We start from the raw sequence: 24,394 nt of genomic DNA, 5'->3' as shown, positions 1-24,394 counted from the left end.
TCTTGCATGATTTGTTAGAATGGAAAATATGAGAACCTCATGCATAATTGTATGTTCACGTGCATCGATATACTTTCCTTTTATGATGAGTACGGACGCGTACAGTTTAAGACTGAAAATGATCATTATGTTTATCATGATGCTATAATGGTTGCTATTCCCTCCGGGTATCCGACAACAACCCAAAGAAGCTAGCCCAACAAGTCCAAGGGGTGTACAAGCTCGCCTGGTGGGCCTATACTCGCACGTACAGGCCGTGTGTAGCGAAGTACTATACATCCAATTTGCCCGAACTGCAAAGTCGCCTAAGAGAAGACAGTTTTAAATGATAGGTCCCATCATTCTGCATGTGTTTGCATTCCCGACCCCAATAGTAAGGTCACTTACGGAGTATTTTTTAAAATATTCAAGCATTGTGCTATTCTTATATTTTAGGTAAAAGCAAAACACTCCTATACGATTGACGGTTGCGTCACAATGAAGATCCTAGAACCTGTGTTAAGGTAGTGACATTTTTATTCCGTAGATTTTAGGTTAGATTAGGACATCGTTTTAATCTTTTCTTTAGTTTTATTTATATTTAACATTGAATACTTTTCATTGTTTTGTTTTGAAGGTTTTGAATGTAAACGTTTAAGTCAATGACATCGTTTTATGAATGATTTTGATGGTCCTGACCTTTTCCCACATCTCTACGACATAGCCACGTTACTGATGAGGGGTGACCATATGGTATCCCGAGTAAAGAAGGGGTATATGAATGAACAAGATTCGAAGAAAATGAAAGTTATTATCTATACCAATAAAGTGCATCTTATTTTTTGGTGGCTCGATCATAGACATTGGTTCGTGGGGATAGTCTTCACTCATATAAGTGAGGAATAAGTACGTGACTATGTTGCACGAGATGGAGGAGAATGTCGGGACCATTAGGTACCAAATTTAAATTTCAAATCGTGGGGATGGATCCATAACATAATTAAAAGTTCGAACTGATAATGGACCTATTAAATTTGATGGGTACTCAAGATAATGTGATGGGTATCATTGAAGTTCGCAACAATTTCACTGCAACTTTCTGCTCCGACGACTACATGACGACGAGCAACAACTGAGCCGACTTCAACTTCAACTCGCAAAGCCGTCGCTGCCGGAGAAAGTCGGGATCGGAGAGCGCCTGGAACTCTCTCTCTTTTTGTCGGTGTGAAGACCGGCGTCATAGCCATCGTCGGAGGCACTCAATTTTCATTTTCATTACACGCGGCGGCCGACTTAATTCGGTATTGGAATTGCATTGCGCCATCTAATTCACTCGCTTCTGCTGCGGTCTTCCGTTTGTGGAAATTCAATTCTTGAGTGCTATGGAATTGGAGGTGAGGACTGTGGGAGGGATGGAGAACTGTTTTGTGTCACTTCCTCTCGTTCTCATCCAAACTCTCGAGAGGCGGTCTGGTTCTGGCTCGGCCATGGGCGGTCTCCCTGAATTCCTCGTTCTTGAACTTCGCGATTCCTCTTCCGATGAGGTTTGGACGGTTGCTTGGTCTGGCGCTTCCTCATCTTCTGCTGCAATTGAGGTACCTCTACTCTTACGTGAATGTTATTTCTCAATCAACTAGCACATCCAGAGCTGAATTCTTCAAATACGAGCGTTTATGAAGACTGTTTTAGAATATATCATTGATAAGTTTAAGGTTGTGCTTAAAAACTGATAGAATTCAATGGATTTTCTGTTGGTCGTCTTTCTTTTACCTTGCTTTTAAGCCGGGGTTCCTTTGGTATCAGTAGTTTCCGGTAAGCAGAGCTACTGGTGTTTAAAAAATCGTGTATGGAATGCAAATGCATAAGATAGTGATCATTAAAAGTTTTATTTTCCATTGATGTATAATTTGTTTATAGATATAGATGAGGATGGGATAGGGACTCTGGTTGAATGGTGGAATTTCCATGTTAGAAGTATAGAAAAATCGACACAGCAATGTGTAGGTGGATTATTCTGTGTCTGCAACGTATAGTTTGTGAGCTATGCATGGTGGACTGTTCAATGGAATGTCCTTGCATTGCATCATTGATTGATTATGTTTCTAGTTGTAGCTTTGCTTCTTTGTCGACTGTTATTAACCAACTATATGGTAAGTTTTAATGATTCATGTCATATGATGTCTGTTTTATAAATTTGATATGGTTAATTCCATCACATTTTGCTGTGAAAATTGTAGCTATATCCTGTCGGCATTTAAGGAAAATAATATCATAAACTTTTATATTCCTCATTTTTTCTTCATATTTCTCGATTCTTCTGCCGTTAAGCATAAGCAGCATGTGGTTCTTTGGACGTATTTAAATTTTTTCCTGAATTTTGTCATAAATTCTTATTCACTCAACACGTCGTTTTAAATTTAATGTAGGTCTCCAAGCAATTTGCAGATTGTATTTCCTTACCAGACTGTACCAGTGTTCAAGTTCGAGCTATTTCTAATGTGCCGAAGGCTACTGTAGTTACAATTGAGCCTTATGGTGAGGATGACTGGGAAGTTCTAGAGTTAAATGCAGAGCTTGCTGAGGCAGCCATATTGAACCAGGTTCCTCATATACATCCCTATCTTCTATAACTCCCTTCTTATCGCACATCTAGGGATGGATGTAAAACTTATTTGATTTTGTGATGTTTTTAATCCATTTCTTATGTTTGTCATCGCTAGACAAAAATGTGGCGTGTAACAGATAATGAGTATTGTCTTTACCTACAATTTGTAGACTTACTGAAAAGTTTTGTTTCTGGTTAAGAAAAAGATATTATTTTGCTTCTACCAAAGGTTTCTGTTGTTATATTATTTTTGGGTTGCAGCCTAGTGTTAAATCTAATTATTACACAAATTCTATCAAATAACAATTACTTCTTTGCTATGTTTTCCTTCTTGTCGCCCTTGTCCTTTGCTTCATCTGTGTTAGTGTCTCCGTTATCCTTGGTCTTTCCCTTCGTCATCATTTGAATATTTGTTTATATAAAGATGGCTGGTTGGGGCGTGACAATCAGCCTTGCAGTGTTCATTGAGAACTCAAATTTTAAGCTTTAAGTTGATAGCGAGTACAGAGGAGGCATAGTGAGACTGTGATTTCGGCGGTAATATCTCATGCTCCTTTTCGTTATATTGGTAAGCTTTTTCCTGGATCTCTGGTTTTGTGAAGCATCTTTTGAAGTGTTTAGCGTTTCTTTTCTCCCACTCCTCCCTTTCTTTCTTTCTTTTTAGAGATTCATGTCATGATATGCAACGACCTGTTTTTCGATGCCTCGAATCACGGATTGCCATGTGGACTCAAGGGTAAAACGAGTGGAAAATTTTTCAATTTGTAAAGTGGGAGATGCAAGGAATTTAAAATTCAAACATGAATTTAAAACTGACTCCAAATCAATTTAAAAGTACAAAACAATACCTACGGAGTCACATAAAAACAATGTACAAAATGGTATGAGTTTTTGAAGTAACCTTAAAGTAATCTTAAAAGCGGCATAAAAGGGGAAAGACTTGATCTATGGATCCCTCTTGCAGCCGCACGCTCCTGCCATCAACCGTAATCTACGCTTCATTTGGAAAAAAAATAAAGAAAAGAAAAGATAATATAGGAATTAGTATAAAAATGCTCAGTAAGCAACCTACTTGTAGGCTTTTATTGGACTTAATCCTTATGACAGTATCTTAAGCTATGTGCTCATATACTAACCTTAACGTTAGACAATACCTTGACATGTAGTCTATGCTAACTCTATAAGGTTTATACATACCTAGACCCTATACACTCCCTACTCCAGGGGTGTATACCTAACCCCCTCGGGGCCATAATGTAGGGTTTTCGGTTATGCTTAGCTCTACATTTTTCGTTTTCCATGAACAGACAAGTACTCTAACTGCTTGTCCCCTATACATATTTGTCTACTGGATGCTCCCTAATAGTATACCCTATACGACTCTTGGGACACTCTATGGGTAACCACTAAACTCTGTATACCAAGTAGACCCTAACCAATCTGGTAAAGTTCACGATTAGGGGTTACTTGCCAATCGTCCCTACTTGATACTTAGTCAACCCAAAATGCATGTGGTGTCCATATGTAGATTCAAACATAAAACAGTGGCTCATGTTCGTTCATGTGTCTTCCCAGACTTTCTAGGCACATAGCAAATATCCAAAGTAGAAACTGGGCGTACATGGGTGTTTAACCCCTATAACATGCTCCCACAAGTATATCATATATATATAAATGTCCAACATGCTCAAATAGACGTTTAATAATCATACGAGACATGCTAGAATCCTAAAATATCTCTAGGACTAGTTAAGAGTTTTTAAACATACAAGTGGAAGCTATAAAAACGTATTATCATGCTAAACCAGACAACCACTGAGTTACTAGGCTTAACTATCATGTATCTCGGTCATTTAGACCTATAATCATGTTTTCTAACAGGTAGCCCAATGTCCTAATTGATCCCTACCAGTATTACATGAAAAATAATCCATGTGGCCACTTACTTGTTTGTCGACTTCCCGAGCTTGGTTTCGGTCTTCTAGCATTTCAAATTCTCTTAATTTCTCAAGTATGTCCTAAATTAAGTCAAAAGAATAAAAAGGACTCCAAGAAGCTTCAAATTTGTTAAAAAAGAGGGATATAGGTCGAGAAACTAACCGTTGACTGACGGTCATCTTCCCCAACTGTGTGCATGCTATTTTGCTTTCCTTCTTTCCTTCTTTCTTCTTCTTCTTCTTCTTCTTCTTCTTCTTTTTTTTTTCTTTTTTTTTTTAATAAAAAAGATTCTTTTATTTATTTCTTAAAACTCCAGATGTTACAAAAATACTTCCTTTGGGTTGAAAAAACCTAGAATAAAAATTGAACAGTAGCTGAAATCAAGTTTTTGTAGCCCCTTATCTTGGTGTGTCTTATTACTCATGACAAAAGTTCAGGTGAGGACACCCTTGTTCTTCATCTTCTAGCTTGTCTTTTTTTTGTGCTAAAAGGAGAGAAGCTCTTTAGTATCTTTTTCTTTGATGTCCTCATTGTATGAAAATTTGGGACAAGGCGTCTTGAGTTTTGTGGTTAATATCCTCTTTAGTATCCTTTTCATTGACAAAACATGGAAGTCCTTTTGTGGTTAATCATTGACAAAACATGGAAAAGTGTTAGCTTATAGTCTTTTTTTCTGCCCTAATGAAAAAGAGAAACACAGACCATGGACATGGAACTTGCATACAACACAAAATGGACATGTCCGTCTATCAGTTTCTATCAGGTTAGTATATTTTGGGATCCTATAGTAGATTATAAATAAGCTTCATAAAAGGACTACTTATCTCACTATTATTATTAAAGCTATTCTCTCAAACCGTCCCGTCTACTAGTGGTCTTGTTTCCTACGCCTGATAAAATTCTTGACTTGATTGGGTAGCTTTTAAGGGATTTTCTTTGAGAAGGAGCAAACTATTTGGGTTGTCATCTTGCAAATTGGAGGAAGGTCCATTGATTGGTTTAGGGACTTCAGCATCGGTAGCCTTAAACAGAGAATCAAACTCTTTTTGGAAAGTGGATTTAGATATTTCTTTGTGGAAGAAAATCGCCTTTGGTGGCTGGTCATTATTGCTAAATACGGCTCTATCAACTTAAGCTCTTGGCACGATGACTTTTATGTGCACTAATGCAGACGCCATGGAAGTTTATTATCAAATGTGAGCAGCATATTCTTTCCAGAAAAAAGCAATTTGTGGGCAAATGGTTTGTCCATAGATCTACAGGATGTCCCCTAGGTTTTTCTTCCTCTCTAACTGGAAGCATGCATCCATCAAGAGTTTTGGAACTCATCCACTCAAACATGGAATTTGATTTTAGGGGGCTTTCACAGATAATAAATTCAAGAGTGCGTGGCTTTAATTAACTTTCTCTCTGTGGTCTATTTCACAAATTGCCCTTACAAATAGAAACAGTAGCTTCTTGATGTATTGGGAACCTTGACTGTTTGGTCCTTCTCCACAGTCATGATAAACCTAGATGCTTCATCATGCCCCCCATTCTACCGAGAAATTTGCCTTAGTAGTTACCTTAAAAAGGCAAACTTATTATTGTGGGAAATGGTCACGAGAGCATGGATACCCAGGATTTATTTGATACAAAACAGGTACCCTTCCCTCCATTTCTCTATCCTTGGGTTGGGTGTATCATGTGCAAAAAGGGACCGAATCTCAGACTCACACTTTTCTTAGTTCATTTGCTTACAGATTATGGAGTTGCTCACCCTCCTCCTTTAATTGACTTGAGGCTCTCCTTTTCTGCATAAAGAGTCATCATGATTCTGTCATGACTATTCATCTTTTCACTAAGTAATAGAAGATTCTTTGACTTCAATTTATTAGAGCTTATTTTCGGAATTGGTGGCTCGAAGGAGCAACAAAAGTCTCACTAGCTTACAGAAAACTTCTACCCATTTTTAGATAATATTTATTTTGTGATCCTCCCTTGTTGTAAATTATGCGTTCTTATTAAACAGTTTAAACATGAAAGAGATTTTTGCAACCTTTTTAACTTGAGATTTCTTTCTATTGTAATTTGTATCAACTATGAAATTGTTCGGTTCTTATCCAAAAATGTGTAGACTTCTCATCTAGATATTCCACAAGATATAGCTACTTTTTTTTACCTCGCAGGTTCTAACCTATTTGCTTGCAACCGACTAATCTCATAGGACAATTGCTTGATCCTACATCACTCTATTCTGAGAAAAATCATAGAATATTAGATCCTAAGTAAGTGAAAGGAAACAAATAAGTACAAAGGAAATAAAAAATAAAAGTAAGCCAATGCAAAATAATAACAAATAACAAGAACTTAGCAACCGACTTGGAGAGAGAACACCATGAAGAAGACTTTAGCGCAGATTCAAAATAAACAAGTCCTGGAATAAACTTTGTGTCAAACAATCGTGTTGATTCCTTCCACATTCACAAAATTTTCCTCCATCCTTTAAGAGTCTTCTAGAAACAGTAATCCAAGAGCTGAGATAAATCCCAGAAATCAAAACTAACTTGCACAAAGCATAGAGCTCAAATTACTTGCAGATTCTGGTAAAACACAACCAAGGGCTTCTTGAACTAGAACTATGATTTCTGGCCGTTTGCCAATCAAAAGATGGGTATTGAAGGTAACAAGTTCCCAGACCTTAGTATCTCATGAGCAAATTATTTGAAATCTTGATGATGTTTAATAAATTATGGAGCTTATTTGGCTGCATATCGGTAAGTAGGTACCTTCCTACACACCACCATTAAATGTTTGACCCTAAGAGAGAGAAAAGTGAAAAGTGAAAAATGAGAAATTGAATTTTTTTTACTTTCCCGTAGTTGTACAAAACAAAAATAAATGATTGCATGTAGGAAGATACCTACACATTGGTATGTAGCGAAGTATTGTTCATAAATTATTTAGGAGACATACAAAAGATTACAATAACCAGATATCATATGATGAAAACAATTCAAGAAATTTGTATGTGATGCAGGTCAGAATCATTCATGAAGCAATGCGATTTCCTTTGTGGTTGCATGGTCGGACGGTTGTTACATTCCTTGTGATTTCTACCTCTCCTAAGCGTGCGGTGGGTAAGAGGATATCTAATGCTTAGTTTTCTTGTCATTTGTCTGCTTTGCTAATATATTGATTGGCTGCTATGAAAGCATACACGATTCTTTTATTTTTATTATTAAGAGCTAATTTGAAATGCTTGTGATTGTAAAAACTCAATTGCTATAGGGCTAGGCAATAGTTCTGTGAGATCACATGATTTTTGCGTTTATTAGCTGAACACTCGCATTCTTCCAAAATAATAATAAGCACAATACATTCCTGGAGGTTGCAGTTATACCTTTCTTCATTTTAATCTACTTATGAGTCATCTGCTATTATGTTTCAACGTATTAGATCTCCAAGTGCGTGCTTTTCTGCATATGTTTGCAATACATTCCTCTTGTCAGGACTTTTTGAGAGAGTACGGAAAATATTTAGCCATTTATTTTCTTTTAAGTAATCTTGTGAAAATTATCTTATTTTTCCTTTTTGTTTTTCAGTGCAACTCGTGTCCGGAACTGAGGTAGTAGTTGCTCCAAAGACACGTAAGAGAGTTCTAGACTCTAGAGAGGGTTCGTGCATGCAATCTTCCCGTATGGTTCAGGAAAAAGCTATGTTGCGAGTTCAAGATCTAGACAAGAGATTGATTTGCAATAGTAATTGTGCAGGCACTGAGGTTCGGGTAGTGCCAACTTCTGTTGCCTTTATTCATCCACAAACAGCTAAAAATTTCTCATTGAATTCTCTTGAGTTGGTTTCTATATTGCCTAGATCATTAGGGAAAGAGAGAGGGAAGCATAGCGAGATAAATGATTTGAGGAATTCGAAAGGTTCAACTGCAAAAGCGAATGGTGGAGAAAGAGCTAATGGAGAAGAGAGTCGACAGGCTATTGTTTATCTTTTAAATTCAAATTTGGTGAATGAAGGACATATAATGATCGCTCGTTCCCTTAGACTTTATCTGAGAATCAACTTGCATTCATGTATGTCGGTTTATTTCCATTTCCTAACAAAATATTTGATGGCTCTCTTGTTATCTGTGTATTATTGGTGTAAGGAAATATCACTTAAACCACAAAGCAGATCAAATTTTTGGTAGCTCCTTAATTTTGAAACTCTGTTTGTAATTTGCACCATTACATATTAGTGCATTTCCGTTCATAACAAACTATTTGATGGCTGTGAACTAATTAATTATTTGATTGGGTTAAGGAAATACCGCCAAACTACAAAACTATTTGTATTTTAATACCTTCTTTGTTTATAATATGCTTCTAACTTTCATGCAAGGAATTATATATCCTTGTATGTATGATCTTAAATTTTCTTTTCATTGTGGAATCAATTTTGGTCTCTTAAGTTCAATTTATTTTGTAATTATTTTCTTTTATCTCTATAATTATAGATACAAATTCATGTGTTCCATGCAAGGCTTAATAAATCCAGGTTTATTAAAAAATGAGATCTTCTTCAAAAACGTTATCCAGATTCAATTAGCAGGTGATAGCTCCAGATTTCGGCTTACAAAAAGCCTTTCTTTTACGTTTATAAATAGTAAACAACCGGTGATAGCTGCCTATGTTAATTAGCCAAACATTTTTCAAGATTATCTTGATGCCCTTTATCCCCTTATGCTTTAATGTATACAATGTTTTCTGTTTCTTATGGGAATGTCTGAATACTTGCAGGGGTTCTTGTAAAGCAACAGAACGTTAATTTGAAGGCTGATTTCTCCTCTGCTTCACTTTCACTTTGCTACTTTAAAATACATGATGATGACGTGCCTCTTCTGAAAAATGATCTGAAGGCAAGTGACAGCCCTAACAGTGTCAAGAGGAAAAATATTTTATCCAAGACTAGCTCATGGTCTTATATGGACGTTGCTAACTTGCCAGTTCATGAACAAGTTCTTGATGTTCTTTCTCACGAATCTCCTGGTAGAGATGATGAGGATTCTCGCTGTATGTCGAGTGTGGAAAAAGGATTACAAACTCTTCTTCGAGTATGGCTCCTTGCACATCTTGATGCCATTGCTTCTAGCGTAGGAACTGAAGTTAATTCAATGCTTCTGGGGAACCAAAGCTTGCTTCACTTTGAAATCAGGACTAGAGGAAATATAAACTCAGCATCTCTAAATGCTTCAGAAGACACACATAAGACAGATGAGATCCTGTGTCTTATGACTATTTCTCAAGAGCCACAGCAAGGGGTATGCAGTAATGCATTCAAACTTTCTTTTGATGATCAAAACAAGTGCGTTATTAATTTGGGAGGTGTGGAGTTGTCTAAAAGGTTGCACTTTGGTGACCCTGGATCCTTCTCAACCATTAAAGAGAAGACTTATATTGATGTTGATAGCTTGGATGTATCTTCTCTGAGCTGGTTGGATGCATCTCTCCCTAATGTTATTAATAGTACGTATTCTCTGTAATGATTTGATCACTCATCAGCTTTGGTAGTTTGGTAGCGTTATATTAACATAGGGTTACATTTTTTGCAGCATGCTTTTTTGTTCAGTGATGCACGTAAGTCCTAATGGAAAATTATTTTCATGTTATAGGGCACCAATCATAGATGCATACTCACAGACAAAACTTCAGAACTTTATGATTCACCTATTCATGTTTAAATCATGTGATTGTGAGTTTTAGTAGGCCCTGCTTTAAGTCGTTATGCTTTGTGTTGTACTTCTGATTCAAGAAGCACTTTTCTCCTGTTATGTGTTGCGTACAGTACCCTTAGGCCTCAATCCCTCTTTGTGTTCTTCTTTTTTCTGTTCAACCTTGCTGCTGCTTAAAGTATCCTTGACACAGAGTCATATCTGGTTGCAGGGATAAAGGTATTATTATCTCCAAGAGCAGGGCGGTGGTTTGGGGCCCACGATCTTCCACTTCCTGGACATATTCTCTTATGTGGACCTCCGGTGCGTTCCTTTCGTTATTAGATTTGACCTTACCTTTCTTAAGTAGATTTAAACCTATAATTAAGCCCATAATTTGATGTTCTTGGAGTAGGTTAAGTGAGGTAATTTCCCATAGAAAGAACAAGAAAGACTTGGTCGACCATGCAGGGAAGAGATTTTCTTTGTTAGTTTGATTGTTATCTTGAAGAAGCCTTCAGATAAGGCCAAAATTCCTTGAAGAGGATTTTTTTTTGGGGAGGGGGGTAATGGGTGGGTGTGGTGGGTGGGTGATTATTTTGATGATGGGGATGGTCAAACAGTACTGATTAACATGGAGGATGAATTTGTTGACGTCTTAATCAGGCCACTAGAACTTCATGGTAGATGACAAGATTGTTCCCTACGCGTTGTTCAGATTTAGGGACGGTTCATTGTATTTTTCAGTTTTAGAGTATTATTTAGAAGGTTTTGAGTTACAATTAAGTTAGTGACCATTATGGTATTGATGGGCATGACCTTCCAATTTAGGGTTTATTTTCAAACCTATAAATAGTCATTCATGTTGTTACCTTTCAATTAAGATTTTGGAGATTTTAGACATTAAAATGAAAATTGTATATTATGCTTCTTAAGGCACGAGTTTGTTCTTTTGCATTTTTTGTGTTTAGATTTGCATGCTAGAATCATTTAAGTAGCCTTGATCAAGCTATCCAGTGGATTGATTCGATTCTTGAGTTAAGAAATAAGTTTTTTTTACTCTTGATATTGACTATCAAAGTAAATCCGTTCTATCTTCTTCCTTGGGATGAAATCATCTTAATTTGGGGGGTTTTAGCATTTGGTGATCTATCCAAGGATTAGCCTTTAAGTTAGGAGGTATTCATGTTATTCATGAGTTAGTATCCAATATGAGAACGAATGATATCTATTACTCAAAGTTGAGGGGTGTGTTGAAGAATATTTGTGTAATCCCATTAAATAAGAGTAGTTGACCTCAATTTATCACTTAACATCTAGGGATTTATTTAGATTACCTAGTATCTAGGGATTTATTTAGATTACCTAGTATCTAAGGATTTATTTAAATTACTAGTATCTAGGGATTGAATGTGTTTTTGGACTCCTTCAACAAAGCATCTAGTTTCGAAGTGAAACTAGTTGCAACAAAGTATGTAAATTGTGAAAGACTCTGTATGGACTAAAACAATCACCAAGGGTGTGGTTTGAAAGATTCACAAAAGTAATGAAAGATTGGGTATAAGCAAAGTAAGAGACCATACTTTCTTTATCAAGCACTCAGAATCAAAAGGAGTTATTGTGCTTCTAATGTATGTAGATGACATCATCGTCACTCGATATAATAAAGAAGAAAAAATTGAACTTATAAGGAAATTGATGAAAGAATTTAAATCAAAGAACTTGGAAGACTAAAGTACTTTCCAGGTACTGAAGTAGCATACTCAATTTAGGGCATTTTCATATCACAATATAAATATGCTATGAATTTTTTGATGGAAACAGAGAAAAGTGGAGGTAAACCTGTTCCAACGCCAATGAATCCACATCAGAAATTGGGGGAGTCAAAATAGGAACCTTCGGTGAACAGAGAAATGTAACAGAGGCTAGTGGGGAGACTTATATACTCGACTAGACATAACCTCTGTAGTTAGCCAATTCATGATTCCTAGCCTTGATTTAAAAGATATTTGTGGAAGGATTGACCTTATTTATATATGTGTAGTTCCTAGCCTTAAGTTGGGAGATATATGTGTAATCCCATTAAATAAAAGAAATAGTTGACCTCCCTAATTTATCTGTATTGTTACCTAGTATCTAGAGATTTATTTAGATTTATTGTTACTTAATATTTAGGACAAAAGGGGCATGCACCTCTCTAAAAAATAGCAAGGAAAAGTAGCAAGATAATTCAGACTTGCCACATATTTTGATTTACACAGCAATATTGAAAATCTGTATCCAATGTTGTGGTCAATTATTGCAGGCAACTTTCTGTAAGTTCATGTTATATATTTGATGTACCATTAATCCATAATGATCTGCCTATTTCTGCTGGCAGGGTTCTGGTAAGACATTATTAGCAAGAGCTGCAGCCAAATTCCTTCAGGAATACGATGAAATTTTAGCGCATGTGTATGTATTATTATTATTTTTTTCTTTTTCTTTCTTTCTCTTTCAGAGCATGGTTTTAATATTGTCTATTGATTTCATTTTACAATCAATTTTTCATTGTAAGTTTTACGTTCAAATTGTTTCTTCTTGGGGAAAAAGTTATGATGCTACATCTATTTCAATTGTTAGGGTTAGAGGGCCATTTCTATTTTGGCATAAATATATTAAAGAAAGGATCTAATAAAATGGTGTTTTACAATTGTTTGTCTATCTAAGGAAAATGGCTAGAGCCTGGAGGTGAAATGAACCATTGTGATGTTGGTAGGTCGAACAAAATAATATTTTATGATTTTTCGTCTATCCAAGGAAAATAGGTAGAGATAAAAGGAACTAGTGTGATGCTGGAAGGCTGAATTAGGTATGGGATGGACTGTGCGCTTCCTTCAACTCTCTCCCTCAAGCATGGTGATATGTTTTATTAGACTAATTTTAGAATTGAGGTTTTCAAACTTGACTCGGTAGATCCTTCATGAGTACGTCTGCAAAATGGAGTCTTGAAAGGAGTATAAGAGTGATGGTTTTATTTGATCAAATAATCGTTTCAGTCTTCTTTTCTTTGATTACTTTTCAAGGGGTAGGTTAAGCTTTCTTTACGTGCAAAGGCAACTCTTTAACTTGTAGTTGCATTGAATTTGCACTCATTCCTTCATGCTATACACATTCAGTTGTTGTCTATACTTGATCAGCTGACTGATATGTTGTGGAATGAGTTGATCACCTTGGCACATGTTGTGAAGGATGCTTCTTTCTCAAATTATTATATATTGTTTCTCGAAATTAGAGTATCACGTGCTACACTTAAAGTCTTGTGGGTTCAGGTTGTTTGACAAAGAAGAAAAGATTTTGTTGATTATAAGTTTAGTAAGCTAGGATACACAGATGAGGGCTGAACGCATTCTAGTATGCAGAAAATTAAGGACAGAATAAAACTGAATATTATTTTAAAAGTGTACATGTATCTAAGTAGAGAAAGTTGGCTATGGTTAAGAAAGTTTGGCATGATGCTGGAAGACTGAAGGGCTTGGACGAGACTATAACCTATAAACAGATTTTTTTATTATTATTTTATGTTCATCAATGCACATTGTGACGCCACCCAATTGAAACTCCGTATCCTCATCAATCCTTGTTTTTTTTGCAGAGTTTTTGTATGTTGTTCCCGACTTGCTTCTGAAAAAGTCCAGACTATTCGCCAGTCACTATTGAACTATATATCAGAAGCTTTAGATCATGCACCTTCTCTCATTGTTTTTGATGACTTAGACAGCATTATCTTGTCAACATCTGACTCAGAAGGATTTCAGCCATCCACATCGACGTCTGCAATAACAGAGTTTCTCACTGATGTGATAGATGAATATGAGGTAATAATGTTATTGTAGTTTCCATGTTCATTTGTGTGCATGGTAAATACTTTATACTACGGTTTTGCGTATGGTTAAATTTCTTACTTTGTATTAACCCTTCAACGTTTTCTAGATCGTTTTCTAGATTGTATGAGTAAAGATTCTTCTATAATCAATCCTGTCTTTTCTTTTACTTTTATTGTAAAGGGGGTTGTGGGAGCATGCTTACTATTTCCCTTGCTATCGTTGAGGAAACTTTGTTTGGTTGTGTAATTTTATGCTAAAAGAAAATAAAAAAGTTAGTTTTACGTTGTTTTTTTTTTTTTTTTTTTTTTTTTTTTTTTTTTTTTTGATTTAGAGAAGATTTTAGCTAGCTTTTGTTCAAGTCCGGGAGTGTAGTGTTATTTCTGGTACTTTGGGGAATGAACCATCTGGAATCTGACAACAAAGTAACCAATATAAGGCTTGTAATTGTTCAAAAGATACAACCTCCAATACAAGCCTTGTCATTCATCCAAGATTTTATGTCTCGGTTCATGTGGTTTTGTGCTCCTTAATTTAAAATCCATGAGATGTTATTCTTAAGTCTCAGTTTTTTGCATTTAAATCTTGTAAATAATAACCGTTTTGTGCTACATGTCCAGTGCCAGTAGTTCTACTGTCAAGTTTGGATTATCTATGGTGATTGGTTCGTCATACTTCTTAGAAGCTCCAGTTTCTCTTTTTTGGTAGATGTTTCTGTAGGTGCTACATGAGCTTGATTTTCTTGGTTCTTCTTATCCAACATTTGGCCTACGGATCCTAGGAAGTGTCCTTATTGGCGTGTATTACCTGTAGGCATCATTGTATCACAATGGTGACTAGTATATATATTAAAAAACAGAGAGAAGGCTAATGATTATAAAAAAATTAAATTTATCATCATCCATCAACATAAATTTTTGTATAGTTATATTTATCATAATTTATCTATTTGAACTGTAATTTAACATGGTATAAGAGCAGGAGGTTTTGTGTTCCCTGAAAAATTGTTTCCTCCCCAATTAATATTGATTTTTACTTGTTGGACCTTTTATAAACTTCTAGTCCCATTTTTAATCCTACAAGAGAGAGAGAAAGTGTTAGAGTATTGAAATAATTAAATTTACAATAATTGAGTTAAGTTTTTGGGTTGGATACATAATTTAAGAAATTCGTTTATTTGAAGTTCTGATGGTGTAAATTTGATCATTTTTTGATGTACGAGAGCAGACTTAATTATGTTACTGAAGATAAGCCAAATTGTTGCTCTAAAGTTATAATATCAAGTTTATGTTATCATCGTTTTGGTACCTAATTTTCATTGTCAGCATTATTCACTTTCATCACAATTAACAGGAAAAGAGGAAAAGCTCATGTCAGGTTGGTCCTATTGCATTTATAGCTTCTATGCAGGCTCTAGATAAGATACCACAATCATTGAGATCTTCAGGTTTTTCTTTCTCTCTACAAATCTGCTAACAGAATGCATTGTTCTTGACCAGTTTTTCTATCATTTTTTCTCAAATTTTCAATCTAGTTTTTTTCCCTCCAATTGGATCAATCAGGAAGATTTGACTTTCATGTGGAATTACCTGCTCCTGCTGCATCAGAACGAGCTGCTATTCTGAAGCATGAAATACAGAGACGTTCCTTAGATTGCTCAGATGTGACCTTACAAGACATTTCCTCAAAATGTGATGGCTATGATGCTTATGATTTAGTACGTAGCTATTTCCCGCATTGTTGTAATTTTTACTTTTACTTTTATAAATATTTCAATAATTGAACTATCAATATGATCAGATCTATTGATGGTACAATTTCATGAAACTGTTTTCCAAATGTTGGACACTTGAGTTTGGCCAAAATTTGAATCTGATGGAGGGAAGACTTGCAAAATTCGAAAACTGAAGGTATGAGGCGGAGGAAGAACATTTGGTGAAAGATTTAGTTGGCTACTTTGCTTTGTGGTGGAGATAAAAAAAAAATGTGAAGCGATTTCTTCCACTTAAATAATCTGGAAGAAATTGCTGAACTAAAGAAGAATGGTGGAGAGGATATGCAACCTGAATGCATGAGTGAAGTTTGAAGAGTGAAAGCACAAGGAAAGAAAGAAAAAGAAAACTAGAAAGGTAGGAGAGGAATACAAAGGGCCATGGAAGAAGTTGATGAAATTTTAGAATGGGAACTTGGAAGGCCAGAACTGATTAAAATTTAATTAATTACTTCGTACAAGTGGATGGGTGAGTGGGACATGTGGCCTTTGGACCTTGTTACAAATTGCTAGCAAAAGAGGGAAGTGGGAACATTGCATGAACAGCCTTGGAGAAGGAAATTTCATTACTACTTTGACATATTTTTAACACTTGTTCAGTTGTTTTTTATTTATTTTGAGGTTAGTTAATGTTTTATTCGCATTAATAAGAATACTTGGCTACTTTTTTTCTTCTCTGTGCTAAATTTTGGCTGTATATTTGATTATCTATATCGATATATATGTGTTAGTTAAAAACTGAAACTCATAATACACGATGCACGCAAAGTTCAATTTCGATACACGTTCCATTTCACGAGTCAACAATCTTGGATATAGATGTTACTCTCCCCAATTTTTCTCGTTGATGTTCATCTTTAAACATAAAATCATAATAATTCCACTTTCAGGAAATTTTGGTCGATAGAGCTGTCCATGCTGCCGTTAGCCGTTTTCTGCCATTGAGTCTTAACCAGAAGCAAAATCCCACTTTAATTGAAAATGATTTTTCTATGGCAATGAATGAGTTTGTTCCGGCTTCAATGCGCGATATAACTAAACCATCTGCAGAAGGTGGTCGCTCTGGCTGGGATGATGTTGGTGGTTTAGTGGAAGTTAAGAATTCTATCAAAGAGGTATGTGCTTTATTTTGGCCTCTTGAACTCTAGCATTGATGAATTTGGATTACTTTGAAGCCTTCTATGTTTTCGTTGGTGATACATGGACTTTAGGCTTTGAAATTTAAATATTTTTGTTCTTACCGTTTTTCTTTTTTGTCAACCAATTAGAATGCCTTTCCGTAACTCCTCCGTCAGAGTATGTTCTTTATGTCTTTTTGTACTTTTTCTCTCATCAACGGAAACTGCTGTTTCTATGTGAATGAGGCAGCTATAAGTATCAACTTATAATCCCATTCAGCTTGATTAAATAGAAACATGTGGAAATAACACTTTGTGAAGGAGGCTAATGAAGATCTAGTGGATTCTTTTAACGTTTTTGTACTTTTAAGGTATCTCAGGCATATTTTACATTATGTTGATCACAAGTTTTCGTTATTTGCTTTGAGTTAGTTTGGCGTCTCATTAAAAACTTTGATGACATACCCTTTATGAAATGGAATATATAATTTTCATTATGTTGTCTTAAATAGTTCAAATGCTATTTCTACAACTGACCTCTAGAAGAGAATTCTGCTGGTGCATCTTACGTAATTAAGTCTTTCCTTTTGTTCCCGTTCACTTCCTTCATTACGTTAAAGCTTTCTGTTTTTAATATTTTTGCTTCACATTTATTTATTAGATGCTTGTATTGCCTTCAAAATTTTCCTATATCTTTGCGCAGATGCTTGTATTTCCTTCAAAGTTCCCGAACATCTTTGCTCAAGCCCCTTTAAGGTTACGGTCAAATGTTCTCCTATATGGACCTCCTGGTTGTGGCAAGACCCACATAGTTGGTGCTGCTGCTGCTGCTTGTTCATTGCGATTTATATCAGTCAAAGGGCCGGAACTTTTAAACAAATACATTGGTGCTTCTGAGCAAGCTGTGAGAGACTGACTAACCTTTTTTTGCCACTTTTTAAAATATTAAGTGCATCTAATATGATCGTTCAACTGTTGACTAGCATTATGTTTGCTTGGTTTCTTAATACATTTAAATTGATGCCAATTATCTGAGAATAACATGTTTGTAGATCGTATGAAGTTTTATACTTTTTATTGACCACTCTAGTGCTTATAATTTTATGGATTGGCTTGTTAGCTGAAACTCTTTATGTGCTAAACCTTCTCTTTCCTCTCAGTTTAAGAATTGATTGACAAGCACTAATTTTGATACCTGTGCCCCTTGGTTAAGAACACAGGCTTTTTACTCTGGGAATCTAGAATTTAGTTGAAAATAATAGCCGAGATACTGTTCCCTTCAATTCCCTCTTATGGGTATCTTGGAAGATCAAATATAATGGATCATTTTGCTCAGAACTCAATTTTTGGTTTCAGGTTCGTGATATTTTCACTAAAGCAACTGCAGCAGCACCTTGCATTCTTTTCTTTGATGAATTTGATTCAATTGCCCCAAAGAGAGGGCACGATAATACTGGAGTGACCGATCGTGTAGTCAATCAAGTGGGTATCCTACTTCCTTGACCACCCTGTATTGCATTAGGATTCAATTATTTTGACTATTCTATTTTTCTGCTTGCCAGTTTCTAACTGAATTGGATGGTGTCGAAGTTCTAACCGGTGTATTTGTTTTTGCTGCAACAAGGTTAGCATCTCTTCGTTTAAACCAGTCGGGCCAACAACAAAAATAACTAAAATAATTCCGCTTATCTCGTGATTGCTTGCTTTCAATCGTACATTATTTATTTATTATTATTGTTATTCCATTCTGCTCAATACTTTTCTAATTTTCAGCTCCCCCATTCCTCGGCTTCTCATTTTCTTCTTAACTTGCATTTTATGTTTCATTTTAAGCAGTAGACCAGATTTGCTTGATGCCGCACTGCTAAGACCTGGCCGACTGGATCGCCTTCTGTTTTGTGATTTCCCCTCTCCTGTGGAACGGCTAAATATTCTCCAAGTTCTTTCCACAAAGGTTGGTTTGTTAAACTTTAATTGTTCAACTTATTTTTCTGCTACGGCTTACGGATCAATGTTGCCTTTTGGTTTATCCACATGGGACAGATGTCTATTAATGGCTGAAAAGGTATCAGTTATGCTCATGCTTGATGTGACCAACGCCACTATGCCCCACCATGTTCTTGTTTCATTTTCCATTCCGTCAAGAACATTTTCGCAGTTTAAAGGAGTAGAAAATTTGATATACGTAGATATAAACAATACACATACTTTCATGCGATGCGCACCATGGCAGAATTTGTGGGAGACAGTTTTAGATGAAAAATAAGCTTTTAGAAATTAGAAACTGGTTGCTAGCTAAATTATTGCTGTAGAACATCCTCCAGATTAAAATATGTTGGACCTAAAAAGTTCCCAGATTGTTGGTTGGGTAAAAGCTTAAATTGTCATGAACAATTATGATTACCTTGGCGCGAATAGCATATAAGTCAATTTTCCTTTTGATTGCATCAGTTTTGTTCCTAGATGAATTTAGAAGTTGAATGATCATATTCTTAACAATGATTGATGGATTGAACATACAGCTACCGCTGGCCAGTGATGTCGATTTGGAGCCAGTAGCTTATATGACAGAAGGTTTTAGTGGAGCTGATCTTCAAGCTCTACTCTCTGATGCTCAACTTGCAGCGGTTCATGAGCATCTCGATAGTGCTAACGCTAGTGACCCGACTCAAAAGCCTATCATTACTGATGTGCTATTGAAGGCAACTGCAGGCAAGGCAAGACCATCAGTATCAGATGCTGAGAAGCAAAGACTGTACGGCATCTACAGACAGTTCCTGGATTCCAAAAAATCTGTCTCTGCGCAGGTACTTCCCATTTTCCCTTCTCTCTTTCCCTTACAATTTCAAAGTGCTTCCGGCCTGATGCTATGCCATTGTAAATAGTTGTGTTAAAAGAGAGAATAGGTTTTAAGTCTTTGTGATCATAGTTCACTTAAGATAATATGGTGAGAGTTTCTCAGACATCTTAGTATAGAAGGGTCAAATAGTTGTCTGCTGAAAAGAGACAAGGTACGTACAAGTTTGCCCAAATACTTCTAATGTTAAAAAAGGAAGTTTCTATATTCAATATCTTGATAGAATGGTCATTGAAATAATAGTAACGGCCGTACACTAAAGGACTTGTGATAGAATGCACAATATTATTGTCTAGGAAAGGTTTAGTTACCCATCCTTCGGTTAGGAAAATAATGATGAAAGTGATAATGGTGATGACTAGGATAATTTTAGGTTTGAATACTCGTCTAGTATTTCATTTTGATCTTTGTAGTTATAAATGTCATAGTTTGATCTCTTTAACTTTGGATAGAAAAATTGTGCGTCGAATTGAAACTTTACGCGACTTATGTTTTAAATATGTTTATTTGATACAATGGAATAGGCGGAATAATTAAGTTTTTCTAATGAAGGTTTAAAAATCGAAGTAAGGTAATTTAGTGTTTTTTTAACTTGACTTTGGTGTTTTAGATTTTGAAAACATATGTAAAAAATAGATATGAAAGATTTGAATATTAGCGAAATTTTAAAAACAAAGTTGTTTAGATTTATTTATTTATTTTGTAGCTTTCAAAACTTGGTTTAAATTTTAGAACGAATCATTATTGAGTTCAGCCTTTTAATTTATCATATTGATTGTCTTCAGACTAGAGATGCAAAGGGGAAAAGAGCAACCCTAGCTTAAAGAGGCAGCCAGCACTATCACTATATTTTGGCTATCAATCATTTTCCTACTGGTGCAACTAGTCTTGTCCTTTAAGTAAGTTTGTTCATTGTTACCGTAATTGTTTTAAAATATTATTACTTTACACATAGGGGACAGAATTTGATCTTATGACCAATAAAGTGAGATAATTATAGATTTATGTCACTATTAATGTAGTTTACTCTTGGAGGTGTCATTTAATCAAATGCCATTCTTCTTTCTGCCCCTTCAAACGTTTGAACTGATGTATATATATATAAACTAGTTATTAACACAGGATGTTGAATTTTAAAGCCCTCTCTGGAAAGAAAGTTGCGTTTGATTACTGTTTTCTTGATTTTAGGATTCCCTTTTCGTTCTTTCTTTTCCTTTCAATGTCTTGTGAATGTGTTTAAATTCTTGTTTGTTAGAACAGATTTCTCAACCAAAACAAAGCAAATAGCCAAAGTTGGCCACCTACTTCCATGGTCAAAATGAACTTTGGGTCTGCAACTAGTAGCAAGCAGTTTCATCATCCATCCACATCTAATATGTCATTAGTAGGGGTTCTATTCGTCATGTCTCGAGCCAATACTTGATTCCTGCTTTGAATCTCAACCTGAAAGACCAAATGTTCGTATTTGGTTTGGATAAGCCGGCATGGACAGGTAGCTTTGAACTCATACCCTTGATTCCTATTTTGAGTTTCAGTCCGAAGGACCAAAGGTTGCTATTTGGTCTAGATTTGCTTGGACAGGCTCTTCGAGTATATACCATTCCAATGGGGAAGATAATCTCCCATTATTGATCGTGAATTCAAATGCTTTGAACTCTTTAGGTCTTGTTTTGTAACCTTGAAGCTTTGAAACCTGTCGAGATTAACTTACAACTTCGCTAACCTAAGCTAACTTAAGTTACTAGACCAAGTAGATCATTATTGAAACCGTACTGTACACGCTTCGAAGGTTGTTGGTTGTTCATGCTTGTTTATTAAATAATGCCTATATGAAATCTATACAATGTGACTTTTTTAAGACAAAAAAAATAATATTTTATATTAATTATAATAATCGATTGGTTTGCTCATTTTGTTTTGATGAATAGAGTCACTATTATATGCATGACGTAACTTTTTTATCCGAAAACATTCATTTAAAATGACTTAATAAAATGATGTCATAACTTATATATTTAAAAAATGATCTTAAAACAATACAAAGGATGTTTAAAAAATGATCTTAAAACAATACAAAGGAAATATTCAAAGTATATTAAAATAAATCAAGGAAAATATTAAAAGAACAACGCCCTATACTAACATAAGACCTACGAAATTTAATGCAGCTACTCTATTCAAGTTTCATGGTCTTTGATGCGATATCGTCGTCAACTATACATGAGTGTATTGCTTTTACTTAAATATGAAAGTAACCCATTTCAAGAAATAATATGAAAGTAACACATTTCAAGAAATAGTCAATAAGTGACCTCACTATTGGAGTTGGGGAATGCAAACACAAATGTGTAGTACTTCTCAACACACGACCCCCACGTGTGAACGTGGGCCCATCAAGAGGCTCACACACCCACTAGACCTGCATGGTTGGGCTAGTTGGCTGTAGCCAGACGTCTGGAGGTACAACGATCCTCGTGTATCATGCCAAGCATGATAGTCATCATGATCATCATAGTGTACGCGTCCATACTTATCATAAAAAGGGAAGTATCCTGATGCATGTGCATACAATATGCATGAGGTCACTATACTTTTCATCTAAATCATTCATGTGGCACCTCACACATTCTTCACATATTATCCTAAGTAACATGCATGTATAAGCTTTCATACATTCATCATTCATATTTCATAACTTTACTTAAGGGTTATGCATCAAAAAACTCTTCATTGTCATACATGTCGTAGCATGTCATATCATAGTGCAATACGACATCGCATGCATACACATCATCTAACATGAGATATCATCATAATATATCATATCGTCATACATCTCATGTCATTATAGCATCATAACATATCATAGCATTATGACATATCACATCATCATAACATATTATATCATTTCAAAATACATGACATGTGCAGGGGCCACTGGGCACGTGTCATCATAATAAGACAAGTCATTCGATCGAGCCGATAGTAGGGTCACTTACTTGGTTGGCCTACGTTGAAGCTACTACGACCCCTTGATGCTAACTTAACGTTGCTCTTTAAAATTTAATTCAACCTAGGAGTCCCACAATTATAAATTAGAACTCTACCATGGGAATTGACTCACCTAATCTTGAATAAAATAATTTAAACTTAATCCTAATAATTTAAACTAGCTAATCCAAATTTTGCAAAAAATAATTTAAACTTGACTCCAAAAATTTAAACTAGCTAAAAGGTAGTCATACTAACCTTAAACGCTTCCAACGGGTTGAAACTAGTAGGAAATGGTCCAAACGTAGTAGACCCAAGCTGAATAAGCCAAAATGTTAGCCTGGAGTCATCAAAAAATGTATTCTCTGACTAGCTTCGAACCGTTCAAGTGGGATGGAAAGGAAGTAACAGACCTCATATCCCCCCCCCCCCCCCCCCCTTTGGGTTATTACATCATACACACCGAAAAAGAATTTTGGTCTTGGAAAGTGTCTTAATTTAGGAATTACTTGGGGGTATTGCTCCCTCTTCTGTTCACACTGTTTTCTCTGGGCTTGATGGTTTTGTAAAGAACATTTTCCTACTACAGAAGACCTTCACTTTTCGGGCTAAAATTCTTATTGGTCTTTTCTCGTTTTTTAGACCATCGTCTATCTATAAGGACTCATAATCTACGACATGAGTCGGGTTATCCAAGTATTTGCGAAGTATGGATACATCGCATATGTTATATATTGCAAAGAGGGACTGTGGTAGGGTTGGTCTATATGTCACTTGTCCAATCCAATCTAGAATGTTGAAATGTCCAATAAAGCATGGACTTAGCTTGCGGTTTCATACGAACCTTAGTATATCGTTCATCGAGACCACTTTCAAGCATACCTTGTTGCCTACATCAAACTCTAGGCCTCTACGTTATTACATCAATGTAATCTTTTTTTTTTTTTTTTTTTTTTTTGTCTACTCCAGCTTGTACACATCTATCGTCTAACCTTTTGTACGACCTCATTAGTGATTTGGATAAACTACAAAATGTTCCTCATTTAAAATAGCTCACTAAACCACATTCGGTAACATTCAGTGTCTAGGGAAAACAATTTTGTTCATCAAAGACTCATACTTTGAGAGCTTTATGTAACACTCACTATATAGAACATTAAGTTCACTTAAGGGTTTATCTTGTTAATTACAAACTAGTTTAAGAACCTCCTCGAAGATCTAATTCATTAAAATTATACAAGTTGTGAGCATTAGTGAGTCAAAAAACTTCACAGTCACTCATAACTACCACATTGAAACAGTAACAGTTTGATTTAAAAAAAAAAAAAAATCAAACATCGCCGAAAATCATATAATTGTGAATGAAATGAATGCCTCTGATATCCATTACACTATGTTATGAATGAAAGGAAATGTTATGTATGTCATGTCATGTCTTGCTATGTGACGTTATGATATGAACCACGACCAAGGAATTTCCATACCTCAAGGTCCAATTACAAGGACAAGAGACAAGAAGCTACAACAAACCTTGTACACTTATATTCAAACTATGGTGAGCTCATCAAAGGAAATTCTAGAAGTTGTTG

General features: G+C 35.5%; 1 protein-coding gene across 3 annotated transcripts; it reads left to right on the top strand.

Moving 5' to 3' along the window:
• The first annotated feature begins 1,024 nt into the window (after positions 1–1,024).
• On the top strand, positions 1,025–20,952 carry PEX1 (peroxisome 1). Of its 3 annotated transcripts, XM_023685283.2 has the most exons (17): positions 1,025–1,574; positions 2,406–2,579; positions 7,542–7,641; positions 8,107–8,589; positions 9,295–10,020; positions 10,438–10,529; positions 12,586–12,659; positions 13,840–14,062; positions 15,422–15,515; positions 15,631–15,785; positions 16,730–16,954; positions 17,661–17,861; positions 18,314–18,439; positions 18,520–18,581; positions 18,794–18,911; positions 19,480–19,764; positions 20,600–20,952. In XM_023685283.2, the coding sequence occupies exons 1-17, from the start codon at positions 1,362–1,364 to the stop codon at positions 20,636–20,638; spliced, it is 3,390 nt and encodes a 1,129-aa protein (XP_023541051.2). In that variant the 5' UTR covers positions 1,025–1,361; the 3' UTR covers positions 20,639–20,952. The 3 variants fall into 3 exon arrangements, with proteins under 3 accessions (XP_023541051.2, XP_023541053.2, XP_086983003.1); XM_023685285.2 differs by lacking the exon at positions 1,025–1,574 and having other exon boundaries at positions 2,534–2,579; positions 7,542–7,637; XM_087126877.1 differs by lacking the exons at positions 1,025–1,574; positions 2,406–2,579 and adding an exon at positions 4,992–7,184.
• Positions 20,953–24,394: the final 3,442 nt, after the last annotated feature.

This window comes from Cucurbita pepo, chromosome 9, assembly GCF_057944985.1.
Source record: "Cucurbita pepo subsp. pepo isolate OVF chromosome 9, ASM5794498v1, whole genome shotgun sequence".
NCBI lineage: Eukaryota > Viridiplantae > Streptophyta > Magnoliopsida > Cucurbitales > Cucurbitaceae > Cucurbita > Cucurbita pepo.
Note: the sequence above shows the minus strand (reverse complement) of the source record. Positions and strands in the feature narration are given on the sequence as shown.